Source organism: Vigna angularis, chromosome 6, assembly GCF_016808095.1.
Source record: "Vigna angularis cultivar LongXiaoDou No.4 chromosome 6, ASM1680809v1, whole genome shotgun sequence".
Lineage (NCBI taxonomy): Eukaryota > Viridiplantae > Streptophyta > Magnoliopsida > Fabales > Fabaceae > Vigna > Vigna angularis.
In genome coordinates this window covers 29,033,993-29,047,551 of record NC_068975.1, presented here as the reverse complement: position 1 = coordinate 29,047,551, position 13,559 = coordinate 29,033,993, and the positions used below count along the sequence as shown (strand labels likewise).

Below are 13,559 nucleotides of genomic sequence, written 5' to 3'. Positions count from 1 at the left end.
ATTTCTCCTTACTTATGTCAGTGTTATTAATTCTAACATCTTTAATTTTCAAACCACTCTACAACGGTAGAGACAAACAAATTTTAATGTACACACTACAAACTGTAAAGACAAGCTAGTACTATAACGAACCTTTTATAAGGTGGAAGCTTTAGTAAATTCATACAGGTGGCTGATGTCGGTAATCGGTCAAGAGCTTCCTCCGAAGCATTACCACCGGCCCTATAATAAGAGACATCAGACAATTCCAATATGATTCTTCTGTCTGTAAAATATACCAGCTCTGGTAGAAATGAATTAGAACAAATATTTAATATAATCAAAGCATACTTTTGTATACAAAACAAAGGTTCAAGATATCGGAATCCAAGCAATGGTCCCCGAGAGCAACCTGTCACAAATCTGTAAAGATAATAAATTTTTATCCCACAAACATGTCATAGAAGAGAAAATAAATGTTATTGCGGTGTACATCTTACTTCAAAAAGTTTCTTTTGTTTTCTGATGAAAAGCCTTTAAGAACTTCCCAGAACGTCTCAATAACATAATCCTCCTATCAGAAGAAAACATAAGTCAGAATTCACAAGTATAAAAAGAAAAACTGATAAGCCATAATGGTTCAAATGCTAAGACATTCAGACTATTGATATTTACACTAAGATAGATGGAAAAGATAAAAAAACGTAAGCTACAAGATCAGCAAACATCCCTTTTATGTAGAAAGTAAAAATCGGGAGATCGCAAGCTATCCTCCAACGAGGAGGAAAGAGAAAACCAAGTTGGAGGAAGTTCCCGTGCAACAGAAACCAGAAGATGAAAACATAACCAGATCCAGTAATTGGTTTAGAAAGAGCTGCCCTTAAAGAATCGGATCACTATGCACCAACCAAATGCTATGCTCAAAAGTTAAAAGATTGAAAAGACTACATTCTCCCACGGAAATTGTTCTTTTGTTTGACCAAGACCCTAATGTGAATCAAATTTGATCCAATGTTGAATGACAAACCCAATGCATTCAAAACTTCAAAATACTCACATTACAGAGTTAAAATGTAAAAACAAAAGCTCCACAGTTAATGAGCTTATTGAATTTAAAGGAGCTGATTTAGGATTCAGTTTCTTGAGTGGAGATGGGAAGCATTTGGCGACCATATTTTATGTGCTCACTTCAAAAATTAAGGGTTTCTTTGGATATGTTTCTCCACGGTCGTTTATAGTTAGGAAAAAGAACAACAAAAAACAATTATTTGATACGAAACGTCTACAAATTAACATATGTATTAATTAATTTAACTTCCGGAGAGTTTTTTTGTTTATTCTTTTCATTTTTCCTTCTTTATTTCTTTTTTTATTAAATATTTATAGACGAATTTATCCATATAGGCCTTAAATGGGTACTTTCTCCTAGGCTGAGTAACTCCGTGATTGATTTATACATCAATAAAAGACATGACATTTCTCTCATAGTTTCTACAATCTCAATCTTATATATCTTCAAAATCCAACAATTAATTATAGGAAAAAAACAAAAGTAAGCAAAAGAACAATCTCGGGATTTTTTCAGTTAGGGTATCATTTAAATGTTTCTTGCTTTTGCATTACTGACTAAATCCTCACATAAATACTAGAAAGCTTACACTACGATAGCCTCCTGCATAGTTCGTATGCTGCCGTAAATCATCAACATCCAAGCTGTCAAGTGAACCTGATATCAAAAGCTATGGAAAACAATAGTGTGAAGCAAGTTGAGTTACATTGAGACAAATTACAGATTCTAAAAGAAAACTTGAATTAGTTGAAAACTGAATCCAGAAAGATTGGCAGTCAAACAATGTGTATAAAAAAATTCAGAAAACTATTGAAGTTTATCAACAAATAAGTATTCTAAAAGTCCAAGCCTTCCAACTACTACATGTTCACAAAAAAACTATGGCTATTGGTTACAATACATGGATATCATTCGGAATGCACTTTATACCCTCTTAGAATTTGAACTTCAAGACCAAACTCAATTTCATAAAACAAACTTTTTCGTCTGCACTTCCTAAACTTTCTATGCTTTACTTTAAGTTTTATATCTGGATAATGTCGGACCCCTTGAGACTATGGTTAAGGAAGTTCTCAAAGAGGTTGCAACTAATTGTGGACTAGGGGTGCTTGCGGTACTTGATGAAACCCCTTATCTACCTATCTTGCGTTATATGTATTTGTAGAGCCACAGCATTTTCCTTGACTCTATAAACCCACAGTCAACAACTTGTCTATGAGGAGGTAGAGATACAAGTCCAATGTATTTTGCTGCATAAGTGCATCATATTCCTGCTGCATTGCAGCCCGAGAACTTGCATCCTCAACAGCTTGCTTAACCATTTCAGGTTTAGAATGAGTAAGAAACAATGAAGGATGAATTCTGGACTGAAGAATACCAGATGTAGATCTAGTCTACATAGGACGAGTGTTAACTACTGTAGCTTTATTAGGAACATAAATAGACTAATAAGATGATGGATCAGAAGTGATAGATGGTGTATTAAGGGACTCAAGTGTGATACAAGTTATTGGTGAAGGAGCTGGAGAATTTTGAGGCAGTGTAAGAGTGGAATTCAACCTGAACTACGAATTTCTTGAAGAAAATAAATGAGAGAAACAAACTGAACGGTTTATTATTTTCACACATCTGAAATAAGGTTACAAGATTAATTATAGGAAACAGCTTACAACAAAAGCTATTGTTTGTAAATGAAACTTTCATTTCAGTGAGCAAAGTAGAAATCCATGTTAATTCAGTGGAAGTTTGAGCTAAACTTCTATACTCAGCCTCAATGCTAGAACAAGCAGTAATTCACTGCCTGTGAGACTACCAAGATGTTAAATTGGAACCAAGAACATCTATCATCAATAGATGTAACTCCTGCTCTTGAAGTAGAACATCTATCATCAATAACAGATACCCAACCGGCAGCACCAAAGGCTTTTCCATGACAAGGGTTCCACAAGAAATGATAGCTGATAATGTAGTCGATGGAACAAAGTACCTTTAAGATACCATAGTGTGTGTTTAACTACAACCTAATGAAAATTTAGTTGTTTGGCTATAAATTGACAGACTTTGTTCACAACAGAGTTGATTTTTGATCTTGTAAAAGTGACATATTGTTAGGACATGGAGGGTTTATGAAAGGAGAAAGATAGTAGAGAAATAAAGATGAGTACTTAATTGTTGTGCAGTTAAGGGGGCGGGAAAAGGTCTATAAAATGGACCTCTTTTGTAGTTACAAGTAGACAGTTTTGTACTTTGAGTTGTAGACCGGTTCAGACCTGGTGAAGAAGGTTAAGCTCCTGGTTTTTACCAGTTGTATTCTTGATTCTTTGATGTGAATACAGCATATTCATTAAAATTTCTTGTTGTGAGTGTTATTGAAGTGTGCGAGTGAGGTAGAAAGTTAGGATTCTGTTGAAATATATTGTATTGTATGATTGTACTTTGAGTTTTGGGCTTGTGTGTACTGGTCTATTTGCTCCTTATATAGGACATTTGATGTAATAGAAACACAACACACAATGTAATAATATTATTATGAGAAATAGAGAAGATTGGGAGAGAATATCCCCTTGTGTTAAATACACTACACACATAGGGTTATCTATTTATAATAGAAGAAATATGGGCTAAGCCCAAAATACAAATGAGAAATAATAACTAACTAACTAAAAGATATAATATATCTAACACTCCCCCTCAAGCTGGAGCATATAAATCATATGTTCCAAGCTTGTTACAAAGATAATCAATTCTAGGTCCTCGTAAGGACTTAGTGAATATGTCTGCCAACTGGTTGCTTGAGTTAACAAATTCAGTCTTGATATCTCCGGATATGATTTTTTCTCGAATGAAATGACAATCAACTTCAATGTGTTTGGTTCTCTCATGGAAGACAGGGTTAGAGCTAATATGGAGAGCAGCTTGATTATCACATATAAGTATCATTTGAGTGACATCTCCAAATTTCAATTCACCAAGCAATTGTTTAAGCCACACAAGCTCGCAAGTAGCTGATGCCATAGCTCTATATTCTACTTCTGCACTGGACCTTGCCACAACACTTTGCTTCTTACTTTTCCAAGATATCAGGTTGCTACCAATAGAGACACAATATCCAGAAGTAGACCTCCTATCAGAAGGGGAACCAGCCCAATCAGCATCTGAATAACAAACAATTTTTGTATCGTTGTTAGGGCCATATAGCAAACCTTTTCCAGGTGATCTTTTAATATACTTCAGTATGCGAACAACTGCATCCCAATGGTCTTCACATGGGGAGTTTAGAAATTGACTCACCACACTAACTGCGAAGGAAATGTCAGGACGCGTAACAGTAAGATAGTTTAATTTACCAACTAGTCTTCTGTACCGTTCAGGATCTGAGAAACGCTCCCCCTGATTTGGTAGGAGTTTGATGTTAGGGTCCATAGGTGTCTCAACAGATTTACAATTCATTAACCCTGTTTCCTCCAAGATGTCTAACGCATACTTCCTCTGAGATATGACAATACCATCATTGGATTGTGCTACTTCAATACCCAAAAAATACCTGAGTTTGCCAAGATCTTTGGTTTGAAAATGATGACAAAGGTGTTGTTTCATCTGAGAGATGCCAAGATAGTCGCTTCCTGTGAGAACAATATCATCGACATACACTATTAAGTAGATACATCCAGCACTCGAGTGGCGATAGAACACTGAATGATCCGCTTCACTGCGAGACATACCAAATTGTTGAACAACACCACTGAATTTACCAAACCAGGCCCGAGGAGACTGTTTTAGGCCATATAAGGATTTGCGAAGACGACATACCAATCCAGATGACTCCCCCTGAGCAACAAAGCCAGGCGGTTGCTCCATATAAATTTCTTCATGCAAATCACCATTGAGGAAAGCATTTTTGACATCAAGTTGGTAAAGAGGCCATTGTCGAAGAGCGGCCATGGCAATGAAGAGGCGAACAGAGGTCATTTTTGCCACTGGAGAAAAAGTATCACCATAATCCAAACCAAAAATCTGTGTGTAGCCTTTGGCAACCAGTCGAGCTTTCAGACGATCAATCGTGCCATCAGGACCAACCTTGATAGCATACACCCACCTGCAACCAACAACAGACTTTCCAGATGGTAATTGGACCAGCTCCCAAGTTCCATTTTCATGTAAAGCACTTAATTCATCCAGCATAGCTTGACGCCAACCAGGATGAATTAAGGCATCACTCACAGATTTGGGAATTGACACAGAAGAAATGGATGAGAGACAAGTATAAAAAGATGGAGATAATATGTGGTAATTAAGAGCAGTATAATGGGGGGAAGGGTTACGGGTAGAGCGTATACCTTTACGGAGGGCAATAGGCAAGTCAGACTCAGTTGCTGGAGCCGGAGGAGACACATGAGGCGGCACCGAAAGTGAGTCATGAGGGAGACAATTACGGCGACTATAAACCTGAAGGGGTGGAGGTGAAGGATGATCCTATGGTGAATGAGAGTCTAAAGAAGAAGAAGACAAAATGGGTGGAGCATCACCAGGAGGATCACATATAAGAGGAATATCAACAGTAACAGGGAGAGGTACAAAACTAGAAGATAGATGTGAAAAGTAAAAAGAAGACTCATCAAAAGTGACATCAGCAGAGATAAAATGACGATTGAGGGAAGGGGAAAAACACTTATAGCCCTTTTGTGACCGTGGAAATCCTAAGAAGACACATTTGTGAGACCTAGGAGATAACTTATCAAGACCAGGACTAAAATCATGAACAAAACATGTAGACCCAAAAACTCGAAGAGGTAATGGATGCAGAGGATCTTGAGGAAATAAGATAGAATGAGGGATTTTGTTATCTAGGACGGAAGATGGCATGCGGTTGATAAGATAACATGCTGTGAGAACTGCATCACCCCAAAAACGTGAGGGTACTTAACCTCTGATACCATGTTAGAAGGTGGGTTTAAGCCTAACTCAACCCCACAAAACCGGCTTGTAGGGTGAGGTTTGCACCTCACTTGTATATTTTAATTTGGCCTTATCTCTAGTCGATGTGGGACTTCCAACACACCCCCTTCACGCCGAGGTATAGACATCTCGTGCGTGATAGTAGAAATTGGGTGGTCCGATAACGGCCCGATAGCAGGTGGAATAGAAGAATAGAATGTCCACTTAGAACTCGCTAGGATAGGCTCTAACCTGGCTCTGATACCATATGAGAAATAGAGAAGATTGGGAGAGAATATCCCCTTGTGTTAAATACACACATAGGGTTATCTATTTATAATAGAAGAAATATGGGCTAAGCCCAAAATACAAATGAGAAATAATAACTAACTAATTAAAAGATATAATATATTTAACAATTATCACTAGTTTTTCTCTCCCAAATTTAAGATGGTATCTAGAGCAGGTTAGGGTTTGCCGTTGCCACTCACTGCCCGCCGTCGCTTCCGCCGCCATCGACGTTGTCGTTCACCGCCCCCGTCATCGCTGTCCACTGCCGTTGCCGTCGCAACATTTTCTCCGGCGAAGCTAAGGGTTCGGTGCACCTTGACAAGCGCGACCCATCCCTGGTGGTCGCCGCCTCATCCTCCTCTCGACGCGCCGTCACGCGTCGTTTCTCTGTGACCACTCTCGGGCGCATGGGCTTCACGCGCTGCCTCTCCGATGTCGGATCTTCACCGCGCCACTGTCGATCGTTTCGCTTTCGTCTCCTAAGTGTATTGTGGTCTCTGATTTGTTGTTCCGTTGAGGGTTGCTCCGTTTAGGGTTTCTTCCCACAATTTTTTTTCCCCTCTTTTCTTGTTTGGCTTTATCATGGCTGGTCTTGGAACATCGTCTCTCTCTGCTACTCCAACCATTACTTCTGCAAAACTCAATTGGAAAAATTATCTATCTTGGTCTTCTTCCGTGGAGTTATGGTTTCTTGGTCAAGGATACCATGATCACCTTGAACAAGATGTTTCCACTGTTTCTGAAGAAGAGAAATCTCAATGGCAGCGGCTTGATTTTCAACTATGTGCAGTTCTAAGGCAATTTGTTGAACAAGAAGTCTTAGAAATTTTGAGACCTTACAAAACGTGCTCCTCCTTTTGGAGAAAAGCTCAGGATATCTTTGCTAATGATGTGCAATGCCTCTTTGATGCAACTCAAAGAGTGACTTCCCTCAAACAAAACAATCATGATATGGTTACTTACATAGGAACGGCCCGTGCTGCTGTAGAAGAATTGAAGAATTTCTTTGTGGCTGATTCTTTAGAAGGCCTAAACAAGAAACTTGATAAGTTTTACATGGTCTTAATTTTAAGAGGTCTACATTCAGATTTTGGTCATGTTCATGATCAAATGTTAGTTGGTGATCAAGTTCCATCAATGGACAGCTTAGTTACTCGACTTCTTCGGGTACCTTCATTAGTTAAAGACAAAAGTTCAATTGGTGTTATTGAAACTTCAGCTATGGTAGCACCACAAGGAAGAGGAGGAGGCAGAGGCAACCGAGGAGGACGTGATGGCCGTGGTATGCCTCCTCAGTGCACAAGAGGATAGGCCATACTCGAGAGAAATGTTATGCCTTACATGGATATCCAGACAAGGTCGTTCATGTTTTGAAATCTGATGAACCCAAAATTTCAAATGAAGAATATCAAGAATTTTTGAAGTATAAGTCTGGAAAATCTTCTAATCCTGACCAATCCTCTTCCATGTCCAATGTGTCAACTGCCGGTATATCTCAATCTGTGGAAGGTCACAATCCATGGATCCTTGACTCAGGTGCCTCTGACCATATCTCTGGTACTATTTCTTCATTCTCTTCCATGTCCTCTCAGAAAATCCCTCATTTCATTACTATTGCCAATGGATCCAAAGTTGCATCTCAGGGAATTGGCGGAATTTCCTTATCTCATTCACTAAATTTAAATTGTTTTGTATATTCCTCATTGTCCTTACAATTTAATCTCCTTGAGCCAATTGACTCGTTCCTTAAATTGTTCTGTAACCTTTACTGGTAATTCCTTTGTTATACAGGAACATGGTACGGGTTGCCTGATTGGAGAAGGACATGAGTCTCGAGGACTTTATCTTCTTAAACGTAGCTCTTCAGTTTCCTGTTGTTAGATATATTATATCTTTTATCTTTTAGTTAGTTTGTTATTATTTCTCATTTGTATTTTGGGCTTAGCTCATATTTCTTCTATTATAAATAGAGAACCCTATGTGTGTATTTTACACAAGGGAGATTAATCTAAATATAGTTTTTCACTATATTCAACATGGTATCAGTGCAGGTTCTCTGATCTTCTTCTGAGTCTTTGCTGTCTGTCGGCGGCCGACCGCCATGGCCGCCGGCAGCCCCTAAAATTTCAATCGGCGGTCCATTTTCTCTTATTCTCAGTGCAGCCAGTCGCCGACCATCGCCGCTTTCCGCTGCCGTCACTGCTATTGTTGTCGCCGCCGCTTTCCGCTGCCACCGTCACAGTTTCGACGGGTGACCTGCGGATCTGGACCGTCTCTTCGAGCGACGGCCAACCAAAAATAGGATTGTTGGGACCTCGGAGCAGCATGAATAGGATTGTTTCAATAACGGCCAACCAAAAACCAGAAAGGTGCGCCCACTTGCTGTCACCAAAAATAGGATTGTTGGGACCTCGGAGCAGCATGAAGTCTCATTTGACAATGATTTGATTATTTTTCCAAACAAGTTTTTTCTATTATCTTGTTATGTGTTTTTCAATGTCTGAAGTCATAGATTTTAAAGAGGAACTTGCTTATTTGAGAACAGTGATTGAATCAATTATTAAGTTGGCTAGATCATCATATACCCTACCCATGAAAGGTAAGAGCACACTCAACGCTATTGGCCCTTTGCATTAGGGTGTTTGGATTGTTCATTTAGGAGCAATTGATCACACGACTCATTTTCCTAAGCACTTTAATTTGCATGTCAAGATAATCAGACCATTGCAAATGGTGAAAATGTGTCCATGTGTAAATCCAGGAATATAACTTTGAAATCATCTATTGTATTAAAGGATGTTTTATATATGGTTATCGAACTCACGAACTCACGAGTTAACTCGCTAACTTGGTCGAGTTTGAGTTCACACAATGCTTTCAAGATAACTCGTAAGCAAACTCGTTTTTGTTGTAGGATCGGTAGAATCGATTGTGAACTCGTTAAACTCGCCTGAAAATGTGAGTTTGGTTCCGATTTTGCGAGTTTGAGAAGAAATTTCGAAAACATAAAACGGCTTCGTTTTTAGCTTTTTTGAGCTTTTGTTCAAGCAATGCTTTCGTTCTCACTGTTCATCTTCGTTCTTGCCCGTCAATCTCATTGTTCGATCTCGCCCTCTACTGCGCTCTTGTTCATTAGGTTCACCCTCCGTCGCGCCGTCGTTCCCACTGCCGTCGATCTCGCCGTCGATCTCGCTGTCGATCTTGCCGTCAATCTCGTCTTTAAACTCATGGGTTGTGTATGTGTAAACCCTCTACCATTGAAACTGTTGATGATGTCTAAATTGATTTTATGTTTTAACAGCACAGTATTTTATAGCACAATATTAATGGGTTTCATTTTACAGAACTGCACCATTCATTTAATTTTTCAAAAATAAAGATCATTGCACTGTTGAAAAAACCTTGCTGCTACAACATTTTAAGCTCTGGTATTTTATTTTTTTATGTTTGTAGTGAAATTTTTTATCTCATTATGAATTCAGTAGAAGTTAATCCAAGTGCATCTTCATCAGTTAAAAGTAGAAGTAAAAATGCTCCGAGAAGTGGAGGCATATTTAGATTTAAGCATCATCTATGGATTAGTATTTCTTTTTCATGTAAAGTAAACTCTCACGAATTTACTGGACTCTCACGAGTTTACTGGACTTTCACGAGTTTACATAAATTTTCAAGTTTGACAACCTTGGTTTTATATATCCCAAAACTGTCATTCTATACAAAAGCTTAGGAAAAAGACTATAAAAGATTAAAATTGTTCAACGTCAACAAGAGATATAACCAAATTATAATATATAACTAGGAACAAACCTCAAGTGGAAAACTTGTTCTATGAAGTTAAATTAGACTTAAAATAACTTCCTAAGAAGGTAAAACCATATAAGCAAATATAACAAAGTCAAGACCAACTTTTCACTTTATAATTATTGATCATTAAAAACATAATTTGTAGCTAGAGACAAAAATAAGCCGAGTGATTGGCCATCTAGCAATGGCAAGTGTAAACTATGCCATGTAGGAGAAAATGATAAGCATGCAATTGTTGATCAGACCCATAAGATCACCATGCAAGAACAGGAATTCAAATGGAAAAGGAATAGCTTTAGAGGCCTAAAAGTCAGTCAAGATAGAAGGAAACCTGAAGTTCATGCTCATTGAACATATCAATCCAATCCTTCTGAATAAGTTGCTGAAATCCTCTCAGGAAATGAGAACTTTGTTGACGTATCTAAAAAAGATAGTTATTTTTAATACATTTGACACGTAAATACAGTCACCCTGAGATGCATTTTAAATCAAATAGAAAATGAAGCCTTGTTTTGTTAATTTTTTTCTACAAACACTTTAAGTACAAGAAAGAGAGGTCAAATGAATCAAAATTTCCCATAAACTAAAAAGCTAAAATCATTTTATGCACTAGACTTTTAGACAAGAAATCATATTAAAAGTTTAGCGTGCAATAGTTGATTTCACCTCTCCATTTATTTCTTCTCTTACACGAGTGTTAATTGAGAAACTTTATTCAAAGTAGGCCTTACTTTACCTGAAAATTCAAGCGGTGATTGGCTACTAGATGAATAAAAGTAATGACATTGTCATTAGTAACACGGATGTTCTTTCCCCGTGGAAGCAGCTCCTCTTCTGTTTGCTCTCCGTATTCATTGTTTACTATAACAAAATATAGTTCCAACTCCGAAATGTCACCCTCATAATGCTGTTAAAAAAAAGAGGGAAAAGATTGACACACTCACCGAGATAATGAAGGCTTTCCTACACGTAATCTTTCAATAATTCTAAAAGCAATTCTGTAACAAACTCCCCACCCATAGTTCTAATCCAAGGACAACATAGTCTTATAATATATTTTGTATTTGGGGCAGTATATCATGTATATATTTGGTAGGATTAGTTACACTAATATGTGGTAGTCAAAAAATGTATAAGATTCATGCTGATACCCCGTCCATTCTAATGTTGATTTTCAGTTGTTTGATCATACATGCAAGCATGACAATATGTTTATATGAATGTTGAATTGTTACATTTAATCATAACAGTGCATATCAATTCAACACAGGACCATCGACACTTGGCTGCTCATGGAAAAAAAAATTATGTCAAGCTATATAGAGTTCTATTAGTTTTTTTATAGCTTGGATACGAACTTAAGCTGTTATTTTATTTTCAAGAGACCTTCTTCAGTCCAGTGATAACTAACATTACATAAACTAATTTCAGTAGAGTTTTCACAAGAATGAAATAGATGTCAGGAAATGAAAGCCAAAGATGAGCTATTACCTTAAGAAAAATAAGATGACGATATAATTCTGGATCCAGGGAAGGCAAATCATTTAGATAGTTGTGCCTGATACAACCAGAAAATAAAGACATAAAAAAAGAAAAGTATAGCTTCCTCTCACCTAACAAATGCATCAATAATTAGGCATAATTTCTCATTCATTTTCTACATATTCCTAGAACAGGCATGTTTATTCAGTAATTTGCATATGCCTTTGTCCTATTAGTTCATGTAATTTTTCTTGTTTATTTTCTACACAATAAAAAGAAATTCATAACCTTTATAAAGGATCGAAGGTAATTTGAATTGAATGCAGGAATAAAATAGGAAGTCAATCATTGTACCCCCGGAGTACATGACAATTGTGGAACATCCAAAAATTAATTAGGACATTTTCACTAGGCCACACTTAGAAACTCTAAGAGGAAACTTGTGTCTCTGTTAAAAGATAGGTTTTTAGTTCTTTTCTAGTTTCCTTTGTTCTTGGGTTCTTATGGCTTTTGTTGGAAGTCCCACGTCGATTAGAGCTAAGACCAATTTAGAATATATATATATATATATATATATATATATATATATATATATATATATATATATATAAAAGTGGGTGCAAACCTCACCTTACAAGTTAATTTTGTGAGGTTGAGTACAGCTTAAATTTGTGGAGTTGAGTAAGACTTAAAGTCCACTTTTTAACTGTTAAATAACTACATAAGTAGTTTTTATTTCTTTTTTTTTGATTTATTACAATGTGTGATACTCTATAAATAGAGTATGTAGTAGGTGGGAATTAATCCCAACCATCAAAGTTGGGCTACACAGTAGCTACACAGTAACATATGCATAATACATTTCAACACTCCCCCTCAAGCTGGAGTATATAGATCATATGCACCAAGCTTGGAACATATAAACTGAATTCTGGGCCCTCTTAAAGACTTAGTCAAAATATCTGCAAGTTGTTCATTAGAACTGACAAATTCTGTAATGAGATCCTTGGACAATAGCTTTTCTCTGATGAAATGACAATCAACTTCTATGTGTTTTGTTCTTTCGTGAAACACTGGATTGGAGGCAATGTGAAGAGCTGCTTGATTGTCACAATACAACTTCATAGTCTTATTTTCACAGAATTTTAATTCCTGAAGGAATTGTTTGATCCACATGAGTTCACAGGTAGCCAAGGCCATAGAACGATATTCTGCTTCTGCACTAGATCGAGCAATAACACTTTGTTTCTTGCTTTTCCAAGATACAAGATTGCCTCCAAGGAGTATACAATATCCTGTGGTAGATCTCCGATCATTTGGACAACCAGCCCAATCTGCATCACAATATCCTTCTACCTCAGAACTTCCCTTATTTTCATATAACACTCCTTGTCCTGGATTCCCTTTTACATATCTAAGGATGCGTATTACAGCATTCCAATGATCAATATGTGGATTTTGCATAAATTGGCTCACAACTCCCACTGGATAGGAAAGGTCAGGTCTTGTTATAGTAAGATATATTAGTTTTCCCACCAACCTTCTGTATCTTTCTGGATCTGAGAAAAGTTCACCATGGTCTCTCATTAACTTTTGATTTGAGTCCATAGGACTATCAATAGGCTTGCAATCTGTAAGACTTGTTTCCTCCAAAATATCAAGGGCATATTTTCTTTGTGAAATGACGACTCCTTCTTTTGATTGTGCCACTTCAATACCAAGGAAGTATTTCAACCGACCTAGGTCTTTGGTTTGGAAGTGGTTGAACAAGTGATCTTTTAATTGAGCAATTCTCGCAACATCATTTCCTGTAATCACAATATCGTCAACATAGACCATAAGATAAACACATTTGTTAGGAGTAGAATGCCCATAAAATACTGAATGATCGGCTTCACATCGTGTCAATCCAAATTGTTGCACAACACGACTAAATTTACCAAACCAAGCTCGAGGTGATTGTTTCAAACCATAAAGTGAACGACGTAATTTACAAACT

At 37.2% G+C, this 13,559-nt stretch overlaps 1 protein-coding gene across 3 annotated transcripts in view; it reads right to left on the bottom strand.

Annotated features, from left to right (window-relative positions):
* The window catches only part of LOC108342814 (E3 ubiquitin-protein ligase UPL6), a 41,347-nt gene that overhangs the window by 923 nt on the left and 26,865 nt on the right, over positions 1-13,559 (bottom strand). For all 3 annotated transcript variants that reach the window (XM_017580633.2, XM_017580632.2, XM_052879654.1), the window contains 7 exons: positions 11,570-11,636; positions 10,815-10,985; positions 10,410-10,499; positions 1,638-1,718; positions 480-553; positions 331-402; positions 133-222 (listed from right to left, as the gene is read on the bottom strand). In XM_017580633.2, the coding sequence (XP_017436122.1) occupies positions 133-222; positions 331-402; positions 480-553; positions 1,638-1,718; positions 10,410-10,499; positions 10,815-10,985; positions 11,570-11,636 (645 nt within the window). The remainder of the gene's footprint in view (positions 1-132; positions 223-330; positions 403-479; positions 554-1,637; positions 1,719-10,409; positions 10,500-10,814; positions 10,986-11,569; positions 11,637-13,559) is intronic.